The 20540-nt window shown below is 48.8% G+C and overlaps 1 protein-coding gene across 3 annotated transcripts; it reads right to left on the bottom strand.

Annotated features, from left to right (window-relative positions):
• Positions 1-3006: 3006 nt before the first annotated feature.
• On the bottom strand, positions 3007-19136 carry LOC130458142 (zinc finger protein 420-like). 3 transcript variants are annotated; one of them, XM_056821142.1, is made up of 4 exons: positions 18646-19123; positions 15031-15082; positions 12527-12653; positions 3007-9435 (listed from the first exon to the last, which is right to left on the bottom strand). In XM_056821142.1, exons 2-4 carry the CDS (start codon positions 15061-15063, stop codon positions 7166-7168), a joined length of 2430 nt encoding a protein of 809 aa, XP_056677120.1. In that variant the 5' UTR covers positions 15064-15082; positions 18646-19123; the 3' UTR covers positions 3007-7165. The 3 variants fall into 3 exon arrangements, with proteins under 3 accessions (XP_056677120.1, XP_056677119.1, XP_056677121.1); XM_056821141.1 differs by having other exon boundaries at positions 15031-15150; positions 18646-19122; XM_056821143.1 differs by having other exon boundaries at positions 9270-9451; positions 15031-15150; positions 18646-19136.
• Positions 19137-20540: the final 1404 nt, after the last annotated feature.

Below are 20540 nucleotides of genomic sequence, written 5' to 3'. Positions count from 1 at the left end.
ACACTCTTCCCTCCAGGATCAAACACAAACCATTCTGTTTGGTGTTCAAAGCCCTCTTTCCCATCTTCTCATTCCCCTCCCCAGTCTGTATTCTTGGATCTCGGGTGCCTGGCCTTCTGGATTTCCTCAGCTGGAGACTTTAAAAGGAAATCCTTTACTTTCTGAGTTGATGGTGAGCAACTGTAGTGAGGCAGCAGATGGCTAAGAGGCAGGCCATTGGGGGTGACTGGCTTACCCGGGGTCACATAGGGAGGAAGTGAGGTCATATTTGAACCCAGGACCTTCTCTCTCTAGTTCTAGTTCTCTATTCACAGCCACCTAACTGCCCCAGATTGGAAAATATGGGGGTGGGGAGGGTTAACTCTTACCTGCCATCTTGGGATCAGTTCTAAGATAAGTATGACTGATGAGGGTCAGGCAGTCAGAATTAGTGACTTACCCAGGGTCACACAGCTAGGAAGTGACTGAGGTCACATTTGAACCCAGGTCTTCCTGACTCCAGATCTGGCACTCTATCCACCATGTGATCTGGCTGGCTCTAGTTCCAGGCATTTTCCATGGCTTTACCTCATGTCTAGAATATTTTCCCTCCACATTTCATATCACTGGTCCCTTTACACTTCCTCCAAGTCCCAGCTAACGCCTAGAAACTCTGCAGGAAACCTTTGCTGGTCCCTCTACTCAGGGTGCCTCCATTCTTTCCTTTCTTCCCCGTTTCTCCTAGGCAGAGCTGGCTGGGTGTCCCTGTGTCTGTGTCTTGTCTCCCCCTGCACTGAGAGCTCCTGGAGGACAAGGACTGACCTTTGCCTCTTGGGGAATCCCCAGAAGGGCAGAACAAATGCTGAATGTAGAGGGGAAGGAAAGGACAGTGTCTGGTCCTGGAGGTGCCCCTGGGTGACCCCGCCTTCTCTGTATCTGCCTCCTCTTCTCCCCTGTGGTTCTGCAGTCCAACACAAGCAGCATCCTCCTGGAGCAGAAGGGAGGCCACAGGGATCTTCCCAGGATCCTCTCTGCCTTTGCCTTCAACTTTAGCCCCCCAGAGTTTCCTCCTTCTTCCCTTTCTCCTTGTCTGTCGTTCCTACAAGAAGCTTCTTCCTGGTCTCTCTGCTGTGCTGCTGCTGCTGCTCTAGTCTTCATTCACTCCTCCTGCACTTCTGCTGCTCAGGGTGTTCAAGAAGCAAATGATCTCTTCCCTTCGGGGTCTTCCTAAAAGCTCTGCAGACTCCTCTTCACTAGGGAACATCTGCTGTTCTGTCCAGCATTGGGAAGCTCCCATTTACAGGTGTTGGGAGAGAAATTTAACCAAAGGGTAAACTGAGGCAGCTGTCCAAGAATGATAAGCAGGGGAATGCTGCCTGTCAATAAAAGAGGTCAGGGGCTCCCCTCTGTTAATGCTCCCTAAGCTGAAGGCTCGATCGCTTTGATAGGTTTGGGGGAGCAAAGAACCAAGAACAGACATGGTAAGTGATGTCTGTCCTAGAATGGTTATGGAGCTGGGATGATCAGGGACATGTGACTGAGGGGAATAATCCATAATAAGGGCCAGCAGCGCCCCAGCCCTCCTTCTGTCCTCAGACTAAGCAGAGATCCTGGTGTGCATCCAGGGCAAGGTCAGGACCCCGATTTGGGGCAGGAACCAGCCCTGTCTGAGGTGGATCGGGGGTGTGGAAAGGCTAAACGGACTCCCTGGGGCTCGCCTGAACCTTCCAAGGCCAGCAAATGCCTCGAAATGAGGCTGGAACAGTGATGAGGTGCCCAAGAGCTGGATTCTGCACTTCCCCCATTACAGGCTGGCTGAGTGTGGAGCTGAGCCAGGAGGCAGAGAAGCAGGACTTGGGCAGTTACCAGACAAAAGCAGTTACTGGTCAAGAGGATCAATGAGTCAATGATGCGAGATCAGCTCAGCCTTCTCCGAGGATGGGTCACCGGGGCTGCACCCTGAGTCCCCGATCTCTGTGGAGCACCTTCTCTCCTTTGTCGTGCCTTCTACAGAGTTATAAGTAATGGCTGATCTGGGGGCTCATTACCAGATTGGAGAGCATTTATAGGGAGGGGGCGGGGGGGGGGAGAGAGAGAGAGAGAGAGAGAGAGAGAGAGAGAGAGAGAGAGAGAGAGAGAGAGAGAGAGAGAGAGAGAGAGAGAGAGAGAGAGAGAGAGAGAGAGAGAGGGAGGGAGAGAGAGAGGCAGAGGGGGATCTCAGCCTTTCTAGATCTCCATTCAACTTGCTCAGGCTGGGCTTGCCAGAGATCATTGATCAGAGAAGCTCAGAGACAAGCCCTCATCCCAGAGAGCCAATCAGTTCTGAGGAGGTATAAAAGCCCATCTCCTCCCCTCTCCTGCCTTTTGCCTTCCTCCCAACTCCTCCCTCCATGGCTCTGGCTCTGACAAGTTGGTGTCTCCCATACTGACATTGGCAGGGATTACCCTGGAGCTGTCTATTGGTCACTAATGGCTAATAAGTCAAGATGTTCCCTACCCTCTTCCTCCCTTCACCTCCCAGGTTTCAGCCAGCCCTTTTGCCTCCCCTTTCCTTTCCCCTGGTCTTAGTTAGCCACCTTCTAAATAACTCAGGAGAACCATGAGATTTCAGAGAAATATTCGTTACTCTTCTATTCTCAGGTAAAGGGGTTTATTGGGAAGAACAGGATGAGGACTGAAAGTGAGGTAAGAGGGATGAGGTTGTACCTAATCTACAGGGAGAACTAGGAGGGCTTAGGAAATGTCAGTCTAGTCACAGTTGTGACTCAGAGACAGCCAGAGATGGAGGACAAGTATTTTCTTTCTTCAGTCAGATAATCTCTGCTTGAGTAACTCAAATCCAGACTCTGTCAAAACCACGAAGGTCTTCTCTCTGCCCAAGTCAGGAAAAAGGCCAGTCTCTCTTTATGGTCAGGAACCCAGAGAAGAGTTAACTTTCCTGGCCAGTAAACTCAGAGCCAAAAGTCCCAGTTTCTTCTCCTCTGGCCAGGCTCTGTGATGATTAAAATTTAGCCAATGTAGCAGTTATTAGTTTCTCTGCTAGAAGTATTATATTTTTATGAGGTTTATTAAAGGCTAAGAAATAAAGAAAACACAAAATAAGAAAGCATGTGTCTAGGCCGAGCGAGAGGGAGGCAGTGACTGCCAATTACATACTCATGATGTTGCCCAGGTGGAGACTCAGGTGAGATTATAGCAATTACGGGAAATACCAAGGACTTCTGGAGATTGATGTCTGGGGTTCAAAATCTCCATTTTTACACCACTATCTTATAATTGTAACAGTTAAAATTTAGGGGAGACTGAGGCAGGTAGAATTTAGTTTCTCTCTGCAAGGAGTATCATATTTTTTAGAGGTTTATTAAAAGTTAAAGATTAAAGAAAATACAGAATAAGAAAAAATACGTGCCTAGGCCAGAGGCCTAGACAAGATAACCTACATTATGGAAAGAGCCACGTCTGCCCCAAAACGGAAGTCCAAGAGAGAGAGCCCCCGCCTACAGGGAAGACCCTTTAAATGAAATTTTGCTCTTGTCCCAGGTGAGAATTCAGTGAGATTAGAGGGCATTCTGGGAGCTAGCAAAGACTCCTGGGGAATGGAGTCCAGAGTTCAAATCTCAATTTTACACCCCCCCCCCCCCCTCATTTGATCCTCTGGGAAGAAGTCCTTTCCCAAAGGATCGTAAAAACATAATCAATTTAAAGATTACAATAATTTGAGGATAAGAAAAAAAACCCCAATAATTACTGGACGCATTGACAGAAAGCCAGTTAGGGGGCAGTCAGTCCCCTTTGGCATGAAAGTATACATACAAATAAATATTCAATCAGCTACACCCAAAGTTCATTTTTGTGCAGCTGGCTGGTCTGGAGGCTTCTTCATGGTGGCTTCTCCAACAGTTCAGTTCTGGATTCAGAGAGGTATCGTGTTTCTTTACCTAAAATTCTTCTCAAAAGGAATTTAAACTTTGCAATTTAAATAATGATATTTTTTACATTCCCCCCATTAAGAGGGTGATTAAAAAAACAGGATCACTTAGGGATGCATGGCTGAGGTATGAGGTATATGAATCAATTGGCAAGAGAAAAAAAATTAGAAAAATCCAAAAGAAAAAATTTCCGTATGAAAATATAGACTATCAAAGTCTTATGTGTAAAAATTCCAAGTAAAAGAAAAATAAATCTATGACAGGTCCGTGAATCATGGCCCAATAAAATGATCTAAGCAATGATGCATTTACCCAGTCAGTAGCCAGGACTACAGAAAGTTGCCACACTATGAGAGGCAGAAAAGAAAGGGACCAGATTATAGGAGCCAAGTTTGGGGATCCTCCTCTTTGAGTATCTTCAGAGTGAGTGTGGACACAAGGAAGGCCTACATCTTAACATAAGCCAAGTGTCACAACCCCAAGTCTCACACTAGGTTCAAGACCTTTATATTGGCCTAGAAGTGCATCAAACCATCCAGGATTGGCTTTTCTTTGGCCCTGTGCAATGGCTCTTGTTCTATATGTTGTCCTGGAATCGGACAGAATCATTAAGCAAAGTCCCATAATTTATTTAAGTAATTAATGGCATCGTTTTTATAGTCACAAGCTTTTTAGGGCATGCATTAGCAAATGTATCTTAACCTTAAAAATCAAAAGGTTAAAGACAATCTTAATGCTGGTGACATGTGCTTCAAATATAAAAAGGAGAGAAAAATAATAAAAAAAAAACTGAAAAAGTATATTGCACGTGCAAGAAAAATATAATAATAAAAGAGCTTTAAAATTCAAGAATGTAGCTTATAATCACTGACACTCTGTGGCAGCTAAGAAAATATAAAATGCAAGGCTTTCTCACCAAAAATGAGATCCACTTCCTCTTCATGTCTGGCCATGCTCACTGTGAGTAGAAGGCAAATGAATTGACAAATACATAGGCTTCAAAATCCCCAAAATTCTCAAGAGCCCAATTAATTACAATAGCAAACAAGCACACTTTCATATTTCACATAAGTTGCTGTATGGCATTTTTAAAACCTATGAATTGATGGACATTTGTCACAGTTTTTACAAACACAGCAATCTTTCAACCTTGGTATTTAAACATATTTTTTTTAAACAAGGTAAAACTCATCTTGGGTTAAGAACTTAATCAAGAAATCTATATATCATTCTGGTGAGCTGAAGAGTATAAATAAAGGGGTGCTCCTTTATCTTGGAGGCTTATAGGGATACAAATGCCCTGAGATTAACTGCCCAACTTCCATTCACATATTTAGAAATGCAGGAAGGTTGGGGGTTATAAAATGTATTTCACTTCAGCTACTGTAATGGGCCTTACCTCGTGGTAGGGGCAGGCAAAATTAACCAGATTGTTTAAAAAAAATTACAAAATCATATTTTAAAAACCCTTAAAATCATTTGAGATATTTAGCATATTAAATTTTCCAAAGGTTGTTATACAATTATAACCAGTCCTGAAGTCCATCTATGTGATAATTTACAAAGTCAAAATAGAAAGACTGTTTTTTTTTTTATATGGGCTTAATTACAATAATATTTGATCAGCACAGTTATAGGGGAAAAACAACAGAATTTCAAAAGTACATTCAAAATAAATTCAATCAACCTTCAGTGTAACAGAATATTGAATCCAGTAGTATATGAACTTAAAATCACAAAGTTAAACCTTAAACACAAAATGCAATAGAATATTTTTATAAACCATTGGAGTCTGAAATGCATTAAAACCATAACCTCCAGTCTTTAAAGTTCCTTAGGTGTGTGTGTGTGTGCTTTTGTTTTCTTTTAATTAATTATCCATTTAAATGTCTATTGTCTGAAGGCAGAGTGGTAAGGGCTAGGCAATGGGGGTTAAGGGACCCGTCCAGAGCCCCACAGCTGGGGAGTATCTGAGGCCAGATTTTAACCCAGGACCGAATGTCTGTAGGCCTGGCTATCAGTTCCCTGAGCCACCCATTTGCCCCTTCAAAGTTGAATCTTTGGGCTGAATCTTTCTTCTGGCACGCAGGTGAAATCAATGAAATTACCAGAACAGTCAAAAGGTATCATTTAAATAGCCCATTGCTTAAAAGTCTGTTTGAAAAGTCTGTTTCTTCTCCTCTCCCTTTTCTCTCTCCCCTGCTATGATAGCTCCTGTGGTCAATACCCCCATCCACGTGGAGGCTTAGCCTAAGGGAAAATTACCCGATCTCCTTTCTCTCCCCTCCGCCCATGTGGCCAATACTGTTACCAGCTGGTCCCAATGAGTCCTGAGTGATGTGCTCCAAGCCGGCTGGGGTCACGCTTGGGGGTCTGGGGAGGAGGCCAGATGGGTGAGAGACAGACCGCTGGGGTGGGCAGGGCCAGGATCTCAGGCACCAGATGAGAGGCCAGGAGTAGAAGCAGGAGCCAGAGAGGGCCCCAGGCAGGAGCTGATCAAGATGGTTTTCTAAAAAGCATCTTGGAGAAACGTGGCTTAAAAAAAATCATTATCTAGGCCAAAAAATTTGAGAAGTTCTCATCCAATCTAGTGGTCGCCAAAAACTGTAACAGTTAAAATTTAGGGGAGACTGAGGCAGGTAGAAATTAGTTTCTCTCTGCAAGGAGTATTATATTTTTTAGAGGTTTATTATAAGTTAAAGATTAAAGAAAATACAGAATAAGAAAAAACACGTGCCCAGGCAAGAGGCCTAGACAAGATAACCTACATTATGGAAAGAGCCATGTGTGCCCCAAAACGGAAGTCCGAGAGAGAGAGAGCCCCCGCCTATGGGGAAGACCCTTTAGATAAAATTTTGTTCTCGTCCCAGGTAAGAATTCAGTGAGATTAGAGGCCATTCAGGGAGCTAGCAAGGATTCCTGGGGATTGGAGTCCAGAGTTCAAATCTCAATTTTACACAATTCTCATCCCAGGAGCCAACTATGGTTATCTTTTTTGCCAGGGTTACCAGGGGGGCAGTCCTGGGGGCACTGCAGGGGACATCACCCTGTTGTCACCTGATCTCTCAACTATTGCTGCCTTTTTATAGTTGCCATTCTATCATCTTTCAATGGTTTCCATCACATAATCCTCACCTGGGTCAAGTTCAGGCTCATACAAGTTATATACTCCCCCAGAAAGGGGGGGGGGTAAATTTCCTTCACACAATAGCAAGACTGGACCTGCCTGTGAACATGTTACCACACAGCTTTTATTATTAAGGTTTCTCCCTCGTGTGGATTCTGTGATGTTGAGCAAGGTGGTGGCTCTGACTAAATGTCTTTCCACATTGGTTGCATTCATAAGGTTTCTCCCCAGAGTGGATTCTCTGATGTACAGCAAGATAGGAGCTCTGACTGAATGTCTTTCCACATTCCTTGCATTCATAAGGTTTCTCCCCAGAGTGGATTCTCTGATGTACAGCAAGATAGGAGCTCCGACTGAATGTCTTTCCACATTCCTTGCATTCATAAGGTTTCTCACCAGTGTGGATTCTTTGATGTACAGCAAGACTGGAGTTCCCTGAGAATTTCTTTCCACATTGCTTGCATTCATAAGGTTTCTCCCCAGTGTGGATTCTCTGATGTACAGCAAGGTGGTGGCTCCGACTGAATGTCTTTCCACATTCCTTGCATTCATAAGGTTTCTCCCCAGTGTGGATTCTCTGATGTATAGCAAGATGATAGCTCTGATTAAATGTCTTTCCACATTCATTGCATTCATAAGGTTTCTCACCAGTGTGGATTCTCTGATGTACAGCAAGACTGGAGTTCTCTGAGAATCTCTTTCCACATTGCTTGCATTCAAAAGGTTTCTCTCCAGTGTGGATTCTCTGATGTACAGCAAGATTTGACCTCTGATTGAATGTCTTTCCACATTGGTTGCATTCATAAGGTTTCTCCCCAGTGTGGATTCTCTGATGTACAGCAAGACTGGAGTTCTCCGAGTATCTCTTTCCACATTGGTTGCATTCATAAGGTTTCTCTCCAGTGTGGATTCTCTGATGTTTAGCAAGACTGGAGTTCTCTGAGTATCTCTTTCCACATTGCTTGCATTCAAAAGGTTTCTCCCCAGTGTGGATTCTCTGATGTACAGCAAGATTCGACCTCTGACTGAATGTCTTTCCACATTGGGTGCATTCAAAAGGTTTCTCCCCAGTGTGGACTATCTGATGATTAGCAAGATTTGACTTCCGACTGAATGTCTTTCCACATTGGGTGCATTCATAAGGTTTCTCCCCAGTATGGATTCTCTGATGATTAGCAAGATTTGGCCTCCAACTAAATGTCTTTCCACATTGGTTGCATTCATAAGGCTTCTCCCCAGTGTGGATTCTCTTATGTATAGCAAGATGATAGCTCTGATTAAATGTCTTTCCACATTCCTTGCATTCATAAGGTTTCTCCCCAGTGTGGATTCTCTGATGTATAGCAAGATGATAGCTCTGATTAAATGTCTTTCCACATTCCTTGCATTCAAAAGGTTTCTCTCTAGTGTGGGTTCTCTGATGTACAGCAAGATAGGCACTGCGACTGAATGTCTTTCCACATTGGTTGCATTCAAAAAGTTTCTCCCCAGTGTGGATTCTCTGATGATTAGCAAGATTTGACCTCCAACTAAATGTCTTTCCACATTGGGTGCACTCATAAGGTTTCTCCCCAGTGTGGATTCTCTGATGTACAGCAAGACTGGAGTTCTCTGAGAATCTCTTTCCACATTGCTTGCATTCATAAGGTTTCTCCCCAGTGTGGATTCTCTGGTGTATAACAAGACGGTAGCTGTGATTAAATGTCTTTCCACATTCCTTGCATTCATAAGGTTTCTCCCCAGTGTGGGTTCTCTGATGTATAACAAGACGGTAGCTGTGATTAAATGTCTTTCCACATTGCTTGCATTCAAAAGGTTTCTCCCCAGTGTGGATTCTCTGATGTACAGCAAGATAGGAGTTCTCTGAGTATCTCTTTCCACATTGCTTGCATTCATAAGGTTTCTCCCCAGTGTGGATTCTCTGATGTACAGCAAGATAGGAGTTCTTTGTGAATCTCTTTCCACATTGTTTGCATTCAAAAAGTTTCTCCCCAGTGTGGATTCTCTGATGATTAGCAAGATTTGACCTCCAACTGAATGTATTTCCACATTCCTTGCATTTATAAGGTTTCTCCCCAAAGTGGATTCTCTGATGTACAGTAAGATATGAGATCTGACTGAATGTCTTTCGACATTGGTTGCATTCATAAGGTTTCTTAAGAGACTGTCCTTCTGTGATGTCCCACATTAAAGTATTTTTGCACTGATTAGCTTCACTAGATTTTCTCCCAGAGTGAATTCCTTGATGTTCAAAATGAGATGAATTTTGAGGTGCAACATAGAATTCTCTGAAAGCAGAGTTATCGGGACAATCACTCATGAATCTTTGTAGGTTCATTTCTTCCACAGAGAGGCTCACCTCTGTTGCAGTCAGCTTCATTTCAGGTCTGATCTCTCTTTCTAAAAGAAGCAAACACTAAAACATAGGTATAGAGCAACAATTACACATATATAACTCTTATCTCTTTTCCTCAACTGTCAGAACAAAACCTGCTTTATATATTCTTTCCTCAGGTAAGAAATCTTCCAACTCAAATGGGCACAATCCATCCTTGGAAAGTGCCATGGCCTCAAAGCTAAAGAACAATTGAAATAATGAGGCTCTCATATGATCTCATTTGCTCTTCATAACAAATCAGATTTGGGACAGGCTAGCTTTATTACATTCCTCCCTTGAACCGTGACCTCAGAAAGGTTGGATTAGTGACTTGATCCAAAATCCTGGCAGCTGAGACCAAATCCTGTGGCTAGCCATGCTCTGTCCGTGGTACTAGACAATTCCCTTTCAATCTTTTTGCTTTCATTTTCATTGTCTATACATTCAACCCTCTCATCCTAGGCAGACACCACTGGGTGCATGCACAATAATTATTTCCATTTCATCATCTTGCTTCTCTGTAAGCATTATGGAATTCCCTTCATGATTGCTGTCGACCTTATTTTTGGTTCCAGTATCTGAGATCAGATGAAGAAATTCAGCACTTTTTAGCATTTAGTCAATGCACAAAAGATTTGTTCTGTTCCCTATTCTTAAACTCCTACTAAATAAAATTTAAACAAAAACATGGCATTTTCCATGTATAAAAATATGTCTCATAGAGTAAATTGAGTCCTTGATCCATTCATAAGGAAACGGGCAAGAAAGATTTTACAATTCTCTTCCCATTTCCCTCCTTATACGGATGCTGGCACTTTCATGATGTTCTTCTTAAGAATCCCAATATGGGTGGTGGTGCACTCTCATCAAACCTCAGAAACTTGCCAGGACTTTTAAGCCTGGGCAAGTCACAGGAGCTCTGCTGGTCTCAGGCTCCGCAACTATAACATGAACGTAATAATATCAAGTGACTCCTGGGGTTCCTATGAGGATTTAATGATAATATTTATAAAGTGTATGACACATAATAGGGCCCATATGCAAATGGTGTTTATTTTTATCTTTAGAAATTGGATTATTTCCCCCTTTGATGGCTTTTCTCTTTTAACTATCAATCTCTTCACTCCTCTAGTTCCTGATTTCCCTCTTGAACTAAATAGATTTCTATTCCCCAACACTTCCTTATCCCAGGATCCTCTCAGAGTGAAACTAGACCTCTCTAGAGCTCCTTCCCTTCAGAGCCTTCCCTCTTGTGATTGGTTTCCCTGCAGGTGGGATCCCAAAATACTGAAGGGAAGTGATAGGAAATGGAGTCCAATAGCATCATCTTACAGAGAGGGAAACTGAGGCACAAGGGTTCAGTGACTTGCCCAGGAAAAATTCCAAGTCAGGTACTCCTGCCCCTAAATCTAGCCCTGGCTTCACCAGAGCACACAGAAGGCTCTGAAAAGCCTGGATCTCCCATATCTAGTTTCCCCTCCCATATCTGAGCAGCAGCTACTCAGGCCTTCTTACTCCAGCATCCACAACGATTCCCTCTGGGGGTGTTGGAAGCCCTGAGCAAGGGAGAATCAGTCAGGGAGGAGGATGAGTTGTCTTTAGAGAAAGGCTGGAGAGTTCAGTGACTCCACTCAGAGACTCTGTCCATGAGGTTGCTGCAGGAGTCTGCCCTTACCTCTCAGGGTCTCTAATGCAGGAGCCCAGAGTAGGATGTGTCTGTTATCCTCCTGGGGGATCTGGAATGAGCAGTAGCCCCCCTCCCACCTTGTTCGAGTCCATTCTGGAAGAAACTCCTGAACTCCCAAAATGGGTCCAAGGGTCAGTGTTCTGCTTCAGTATGAAGCCCCAGACATAGGGACCTCAAGAATCAGCTCTCGTCCCATCACCCTGCCTGCTCTTCCCTCCTTGACACCTCTCTGAGCCTCCTGGACTCTTCTCTTGGGGAGTCTCTGCCTCCTCTCCTGGGGAACTCAACAATCCTCCTTGGATTCAATGCAGTCTCTCAGTTAGTCCATTCATCTTGACAATCACAAAGAAGGGCAAGCAGGGCCTACAGGAGGCTTATAAGGACTCCTAGAGGACAGTCTCCCCAGCATTTAGGGAAGGGAGAGGAAAGGGGAAGACGTTCAGGGAACCAATCTAGAACCACAGTGGTACGTTTTAGGGGATTTACTTCAGAGAAGCCTGGACTCAGTCCATAGTTTTCCATTAGCAGGAAATGAGAGGCAGCCAGAAGGAGAGGGCTGAGGAGCTGGGAATCAGAGGCAGGAAGGCCTCAGTTTCCATTTCACCACAAGCAGCTCCTATGTGGGTGCTTCAGAACAAGACACTGAATTGAATCTATTTTCTCATCTGTAAAATGGGGGTAATTGTGGCAGTGAATAAGGAAGAGGAAAGTGAGGAAGAAGTGCCAGAAAATCACAGAGAAAACCCTAGATAGAGTCCCAGGCCAAGAGCAGGTCATTATAAATGCTTTGGCCTTTGCCTCCCTTCCTTACTGGCTCTGCTGGAGCCTGAGGGCAAAGGAAGGAAGACTAAGGACAAATCATGTCTCCTGGGGACACCGAGGAGCTGAGAGCTACGAGTTTATGCTGGTTGAAGAGAAAAAGAGCCCCAATAGTAGATCCACCCTAGAGGGGAAGAAGGTGGGAGGAACATCCTCCAGAACAGCTTTCCCAGAGGGGTTTGGGAGACAAATTCCGGCCCAGGGAGGGATGAGATGGATTCAACGGTGAGAATACGCCCATGTCTGAGACTCTCCAACATGCGTCTGATCTCGGACTGCAGGAACACCAAAGGGAGCCCCCAAAGTCCCATTACACCATGCAAAGTCCTTTTACAGGAGAACCAGGCAGCAGGAGGGCCCTGGCTGGGGACTCGCCTTACCAGCCCTCGTCCCTTCCTCATGTCTGAAAACTGCTCCCCCCCCCCCCCCCCCCCGCCTGCTGCTGAGGGCGACATTCCCTTGGATGGCAGACTGAGGCAGCAGGAGGGCTCTGGCTCTGGGACTCAGCATACCAGCCCTCATCCCTTCTTCCTGACAAAACTGCTTCCAACCCTGCCTGCTGCTGAGGGCGATATTCCTTTGGATGGCAACAGGGGGAAGGTCCTTACCCACAGAGAGCAGGTTCCAGGCATTCTCCAGCATCACCTCCCTGTACAGCTCCTTCTGAGGAGGGGACAAGAGGCGCCACTCCTCCCGTGTGAACTCCACAGCCACATCCTGGAACGTCACCTCCTCCTAGAGCAGCCCAAGAGAGAGCAGAGAGGGCTGAAAGTCACATGACAAGAAAGAGCCACCTCTGGTCAGTTATAGGAGGAAACTGACACACAGAGAAGGGAGGGGCTCAAAGTCCCGCCCTTTGTCAGTGTCAGAGCCAGCACTAGAAGCTGAGTCTGTAAGAGCCCAAAGGAGGCTTGAGAAGAGCAGCTCTAGGAGGCTGCGGAGGGAAGCCGAGGAGTTTGTAGTGTGTGAAGGGAAACCTCGAGGGGACCTCCAGGGTCTGAACAGGGGATCCCAGGGCCCCAGGGTGGGATGGAGGAGTCAGTCACGTGTCTGTGGCCCTGTTGCTGTGTCCCAGGAGAGCCAGCATCAGTGTGAGAGTCACCAACATGCCAGAGCCTGAGCCATGGAGGGGGGAGCTGAGGGGAAGGTAAAAGGCAGGAGAGGGAGGGGGGAAGAGGGGGCTTTTGTACCTCCCCGGAACTGACTGGCTCTCTGGGCTGGGGGTTTGTCTCTGAGCTTCCCTCATCTCTTGATCTCTGGCAAGCCCAGCCTGAGCAAGCTGAATGGAGGAGATCTAGAAAGGCTGAGATGCCCTCCCTCTGCCTCTCTCTCTGTCTCCCCCTTCCTCTCTCTCTCCCAATAAATGCTCTCCAATTTCGTAATGAGCCCCAGATCCTCCTTTACTTATAACTTTGTGGAAGGCACGACAAAGGAGAGAAGACATGGAAAATGCCTGGAACTAGAGCCAGCCAGATCACACGGTGAATAGAGTGCCAGATCTGGAGTCAGGAAGACCTGGGTTCAAATGTGACCTCAGTCACTTCCTAGCTGTGTGACCCTGGGTAAGTCACTAACTCTGGGGAGGAGGGAATGAGAAGATGGGAAAGAGGGCTTTGAACACCAAACAGAATGGTTTGTGTTTGATCCTGGGGGGAAGAGGGAGCCACTGGGGGTTAAGGAGGAGGGGAGTGACACAATCATAACTGAGATGTAGGAAAATCACTCTGGTGGGAGAATGGAGCAGGCCTTGGGGTGGGAAGAGCCTTGGGGGAGACAGAGCCAGCAGCAGGTTGTCTTCATAGTCCAGGAGGGAGGTGATGTGGGCCTCCACACAGGGCCTGGCGCCATATTGGATATGTAGGTAAGGGACAGTGAAGAGGCAAGAAGGCTCCTTGGTTTTGAACCAGAGGGACTAGGAGGATACAGCTATGGAGAAGGGGGGGTTCTGTCTAGGTGAGAGAGAACAATGTGCTTGGGACACACTGAGCTCAAGATGTCTCCTGGTCCCCTGGTGGGAAATCCCTGTGAGGAGATTCGAAACAAAAGGCTGGAGATCAGCACAGAGATGGGGGCAGGAAATGCAGATGAGACTCCTCAGCAGAGAGGTGGTGCTTGCATCCCTGGTAGCTGAGGAGCTCACCATGTGCAGAAGCCCAGAAGGAGAAGAGTAGAGGGCCAAAGGCAGGCCTGGAGCCACTCCCTCACCCTAACCCCAGGGTTACAGGATCTAGAGGAGGAGCCAGCAGAGAGCACAGAGAGTCACAGGGCAGAGATGGAGGAGCTACACCAGGACAGAGAGAGCCCCGTCCTAAAACCCCAGAGAAAGAGAGTATCGGGAAGCAGAGATCGGCCAAAAGTATGAATGATGCAGACAGGACTGAGAGGAGAACTGAGGAGGTGGTCCATCATCTCAGAGAGAGGAGCATACAGGGGAGGAGGTACAGAGGAGAAGGCAAAGTCTGGGAAGGTGGACAAGGGATGGAGGCCCTGCCTTGATGTAGAAGGGGGTTCCACTGATGAATGTCCATGTGCGTGAGGGGAGATGAAGACTCACACTGAGGCCAGAGACTTGGTGCCTGCAGTCTGCTAGTCCTGAGTGGGGGTGGGACTGTCCAGTGTGGCACTTGGAGGACTGGCAGAGCCGGGAAGATTCCAGGCAGAAGCCAGTGAGCAGCTCCAGGGGACAAAGTCTTCCCTGAGGACGGCACAGACCAAGGGACACCCTCACAATCTGCTCCAGGCCAGAGTCAAGAGGGAACAGGTGAAAAGAAGCAGAGGAACAAGTTGTGAGAGAATCCAGACAAGCAGAGAACAAAGACTCGAACACTAAACAGGGAAGGAGGAGTTGATGGTTGTCGGCGGCTCTCACTTGTGTCCAGAGAAATCCAACCTGGGAGGCAGCTCCTGGGGGGAGCTCTTGGGGTCTGAGCTGCCTGAGGGCTTAGGAATCAGTCCCAAAGCGGAGAAGAGAGCTCAGAAGGGCTGGTCTTCCTGCCTGGGATGTGGGGACAGACATGGCCCAGCAGGAAGGAGGAAGCTGGCCATCTTGGTCAGAGCCAGGGAAGGGCCTCCCTGGCTGATGGGGCTCCATCTGGGGCTGGAACGCACTTACCTGGCCTGGGATTCTGTCCCTCTCCAACACCATCCCGGGCACTGCAGGCTCCCTGTGGAGGCAGCAAAGTAGCCGCAGTGAGTCCCCCATGAAGTTCCTCTAGTTTTTGTAGCCTCGTCTCTGTAAGGGTTAAATGAGGAGTTTCGACAATATAAGAGGGCAGCTTGTAATCATTTAAGTTTTATTGCGAATAAAGTAGAGGAGTAACTTAATGTCATCCCTCTAAGCCAGAGGAAGGAAAACTTCTAGCAGGTTTAAATAAGGAACAATTAAGTTAAATCGACAGTGAAAGAATAGAGTGAAATGATTACAGTAAACAAGAGAAACCATAAGAAAGACACAGAGAAAGAAAATTTCCTAAAGTCTATATGAGTGATCCTATAACTACCTCTATTTACTACCTAAACTGCTTATATCTATCTATAACTACTGCTAATAACAACCATCCTACTGTGATGATTAAAATAGTGGAAGACATAAATTGCTGCAGATAAGAGTATTAGGCTTAAATTGTGAGCCCAGAAAATATGTTTTGTATACAGTGTTTTGTTTTAAATCAAATATAAGATGGTTGCCAGGAAAGATTCCCAATTATTAAATATACCCAAGTCAGCTGGGTTTTATAGAGATTTTAATTAATACAAATGAGGAATTAAAGAAAGGGGGAGAGAGAGAAAAAGGAAATAATGAGAAAAAGATAGGCCAGCCCAGGCCCAATCCCTAAGAGAGAGATCAGTCAGTCTTTTATCCATTCACCACAATATTTGTCCAAGCAAGCATTCTAGTGTTCAGAGAGACACCAGTTCAGCTTTGGCCAGCTGCCATTTCCAGAGCGAGTTCCTCTGAGTCTCTTCTGAGACTGTCCCAAGAGCCAGCTTTTCATCTATTTTTAAAGGGAATTTTCTCCTATTTAACCTCCTCTAAGTACTCACAGCTACCAATCCCAGTAGACGTTTTCCACAACTGAGAAGTCTAAACTTTTGAGTAATTCCTGCCTGAGAAAACCTCTGAGTAAGTTTCTCACCTCTTTGCTACTTGTAAATTCACAAGTTGCCTGACCTTTATAGGTACTTAGCACCACTTTGTATTAGATCTAAAAATAGGCACAGCTTAAGAACTTTTGCCTTACTATAAGTATGGGTTTAAGTACTTTTCATTGTTCAGCAAGGAGTTTCTTCCCCTAAAGCAGCCTTAAGTAGGGGTGGAGTAGAGGTCTCACATTCCTGATCTCAGTCCCTTCATTGTTTAAAATGGGGAATGGTCTTAACCAAATCTTATGAAGTAGGTTTTAAGGTTCACACCACAGAGTTCCAACCAAATCCAGCCCAATCAAAACCAACCCAATCAGTGTATAATCCAATCCCAATTAAGTCTGTCGAGCAGCCACATTCCAAAAAGTTCAAGAAAGAAAAAGAACCAAAGGCCCAAACCCCAAAGTTCTCTCAGTAAGCTCAAGGCCAATGTTATATTCCAGCAACCAACCACCATCCACCAACCCAACACAGCAGTAAACTTCCCCCCAACTGCCAGACCTGTCAGTAACTGACAAACCTACCAACTGATGCTGGCCCCCCTTTATAGCCTTTTCCTATCTCACTTCCTGTTTCTAAGCTTCCTCCTTCCTGTCCATGGTTTCTCCTTCCTATAACTGTGGGCTGGTGAATCCCTTCACATCTCTGATGTTGGAGGACCTCCAGGTCCCTGTTAAATTAAAGAAGGAATCAAGAATTCCTTTTTACATCTCCCCACTCAGGCTCCTGCCCCCTCCCCGCTTCAGTCCACTTTCTGGTCCCTGAATGGAGTTCCAGCCACAGCTATGCCCAATAGGCCTCCCCTGGCCCAGGGAATGTCTCACTCCTCCCCCTCCCTCTTTCCCATCATCCTCTCTGCCTTTGGGCTCCCTCCAGCTGGGCCCTGGCTCAGCAGATCCTCCCTGGGAAAGCAGGGGGGAATGTGTGTGTGTGTGTGTGGGGGGCTCTGCACCCTGAGCAGGAGAAAGAAGGGACCCAGAGGGGCAGGTTTTCCCTTTTCTTCCCAGGTTGAGGCTGCCCTACAGGGATCTCCATGGGGTGAGGGGCCACTGGAGTCCCCCAGGGCCAGGCCTGCTCTCACGGGAGACCCTGGGAAGAGGAGAGGCTGTGAGGGGGCAGCTGAAGGGAGGCCTCGGAAGGGGAGCCCAGGGAGGGGCTGGGCAGGCTCAGGGTGCACCAGAGCTCCTGGCAGGGAGGACAGCACCCTGGGGAGACTCAAGTGTTCCTGGGTCGGCTGAGCCTGGAGAAGCAGGAGGAAGGCCAGCCGGGGTCTCCCAGAGGTTGGGGGGCGGTGCCTGGGACCCCCTGACAGCTGAGGCTGGGAATCCCTGACTGGATGGAGCCCAAGCGCCCAAGGGCCAAAGGAGGGGGCCAAGAAGGGGCTTGGGCTCCTGGGGGGGAGGGAGGGGAGGGAAGGCAGAGCTCAGGGACCCTCCCAGAGGAAGCTCTGAGCAGGAGCTGGGGGTCAGGACTCCTGGGTCAGGCATCCCTGGGCCCTGGAATGGCCCCTCTCTGCCCCTAGACCCCTCCCCAGGGTTGGGCTTCCCCCTGGGCCACCCCCACCAGGCTGGGCAGGAGAGAATCCCCCTCCCCCTGCAGGGAGACCCTCCTTCCCTCCCCCCAGACTGCCTGGATGCAGCCTGAGGAAGGTGGGGGCAGCAGAGAGCTCCTGGGGGGGAGGAAATGTGAGGAACAGAGGGAGGGGCCATTTCAGGGTTCTGCAGGAGCTCAGGAGAAATCAGGAAGGTGAGGGGGGGTCAGTGTGGGTGGGGTAAGTGGGGGATGGGAAAAGGGGGAGCGGAGGGGGGGGGAGAGGGCTGGAAGTGACCAAGAGGCCGAGGAGGGCCCAATGTGACAAGAAACTGGCCCAAAGCCAAAGCACTGCTGAGGAGGAGGGGGAGGGGCTGCAGGAGGCCCCCTTGGGCTGGGGGAGCGGTGTGGGGGTCCCTCCAGGTGCTCCAGGGCGCCCAGCCAGCCTCCACGGGGAGCTCTTCCGGCCAGGAAGCCCTTGCAGGGGGTCAGAGACAAAATGGGAGTCGCCAAGAGCACAGGAAGGGTCTGAGGCAAGACTGGAACCCAGGACCTTCCCATGCAGCCCGGCCCTCTCCCCGGGGCTCCCTTGGGCAGAGGGCAGTCCTCCCGGTGGGGAAGGCCCTCCTCCTCCCTCAGCCGCATCCCTGCCCGCAGGGACTCCTGGGCTCTCTTCCCCTTCCTGCCAGCCTCCATTCAGCCCCTCACGTGACTTTCCTCTGCCACCATTGCTAGAAGCCCTAAAACTGCCTCCGCTACTGCCCCTCCCCCTCCAGGCAGGACGTTTTAGCAGGAAAGAAGATCCCAAAGAATAAGCCGAAGGCCACAGTGGACCCCAGGCAGCCCCGGTTACACTGTACCCCACGCAGCTGCAGAATCCCAGGACGTGGGGGAGGGGCTCCCGGCTTGGGGGGGGGTCCAGCTGGCACTGGAGGCCAGGGTCTGCCCACGAGGGACTCGTAAACGGGAGGATTCGAACTCAGTCCTGCTCTCTGCCTGCGCCCCTCCCTCAGGCCCCCTTGCCCGCTGTCCCCCGCCGCCACTTCAGAATTACCAAGGCTGGAGGCGCCGGGCGGAGGGAGATCCAGGGCCGGCCAAGGAGCCGAGGCGAGTCACTTCCGGGTTCCCGGAGGCCTCTGCGCGGCCTTTTCAGAGCCTCCATTGCTCCGCCCCGTCCCGCCCCTTCGGCCTGGCTCTCGGGTCTCCGAGTCCCCTCCTCCTGATCCAGCGTGAGCCCCGCCTCCCTCCCCGGCCCCGGCCCTCCCCTTCATTCCGCCCCGCCCCTCCCCGTGCGTCAGAGAGCGGCTACCCGGCTCGGTTTAGGCCGCTCCGGTCTCCTGGCTGTCCCGAAGAAGGAAACGGGTCCCGGGGCCCCAGGCGTCCCGAGTTCCCAGCTCCTCTTGGGGCTCAGACAGTGCGGGGCCCCGGGGGATCCTCTTTTCCTCCCCCCACGCTTGTAGAAAAGAAATGTGGGCGTGTCCAGGCTCGGAACAGCCAGCAGAGCCCGGATGAGCCTGAGACCTCCTGGGGGTCAGTAGGAGGTTATAAGAGAGCCTCAGGCAGGAGGATGAAGCCTGTGGTTTGTGCCGCCTCCTTTGGCCACGCCCCCTGTGGGCCGCCCTCTGGCCACGCCCCTCTCGCTCCGCCTACGCTCCAACTCACCCCGTGACGGCCAAGAGCTGGCTCGGGGCCAGGCTGAGTAGTTGTCAGCCAGGAAGGACCGAGAGCGAACCTGGGAAGGAAGGAGCGGGCTAGTCCTGAAGGGCTTCGAGCGCCGAAAGGCATTTTGTCTTTGACCGCGGAGGCAATAGGGAGCCAAGGAGGGCTTTCCGTAGTAGGGGGGGAGGAGGCCCGCCTTGCTGTCATACAGAGTCCCTTTGGGGGCTGAAGAGGGCGGGGCGAGCCTGGCGAGGGGCGGACCTTACAGCAGCTCCTGTCCCAGTCCCGGGGTCACATGGGGGCCCTGGGGCAAAGGGGGCGTGGAAGGGCTGGGCCAGGGCTCCGGGAGGGAGTCGCGGCATCCTCTCCTCTAAGCAGGACAGAGAGCGGAGTGCGAGGGGGTCTCAGCCCCGGAATGGGAGGCTCTACTGGCCCTCCTTCCGGAAGGCAGGAGAGGAGCGATTTGGGCGTGGAAGGGCGGAAGGGCCTCGTGGGCTGCTGGGATCCGGCTTGCCTAGCTATGGAGGCCCGGATTCCCAGAGCCCTGGGTGGCCCCGTTAGGGCCGGGAAGTCTCACTGCCCCTCTGGGACGCCTTCATCCAGGGGGACGGCAGGAAGGTATCATGTGAACAGTGCAAGCGGCCATGAGCAATTCTGAACTGAGGTAAACTGAGGCACAAAGCGGCCTGACCGGTCTGAACTAAGGCACTGACCATCGTGACCCCGAAAATGTGGGTTTCAAGGCTGTGAATTTCCCAAACTGTGAAGCTTTCGGCCAAACTGTAAAGATAATTTTTAGTCTTGATTTAAATCAAAAATAAGTGGTCGCCATGGGAAAACTTCCCAAATATGAAAATAGCCAAGTCAGCTGGGTTTTTATTGAGATTTTAATTAATGCGAATGAAGGAATGAAGAGAAGGGATAGAGACAGAGCAAGAGGAAATAGTAGGAAGGGCCTCGGCCTGAGCTTTAAGAGAGACTAGTCAGTCTTTGTTCCACTCAACACAAGATTTTGTCCTAAGGAAAACTCCAGCTGAGTTCAGAGAGCTCCTTTTAAAGAGAATTTTCTAGTATGTCAGCTCCCTGTTCATATCTACCAATCACAGAGATGTATCTCCTGTGTTGCCTCCCCTAAATGTTCACATCTACCAATCACAGAGATGTATCTCCTGTGTCGCCTCCCGTAAACATCTACCAATTACAGAGATGTATCTCCTGTGTCGCCTCCCCTAAACGGTCACATCTACCAATCACAGTAGAAGGTTTCCCCAGGACTGTGCATTCTTAGTT

This window comes from Monodelphis domestica, chromosome 3 (assembly GCF_027887165.1).
Source record: "Monodelphis domestica isolate mMonDom1 chromosome 3, mMonDom1.pri, whole genome shotgun sequence".
In the NCBI taxonomy this organism is placed as follows: Eukaryota; Metazoa; Chordata; class Mammalia; order Didelphimorphia; family Didelphidae; genus Monodelphis; species Monodelphis domestica.
The sequence above is the reverse complement of the archived record's forward strand: the minus strand, read 5'-3'. Positions and strand labels throughout refer to the sequence as shown.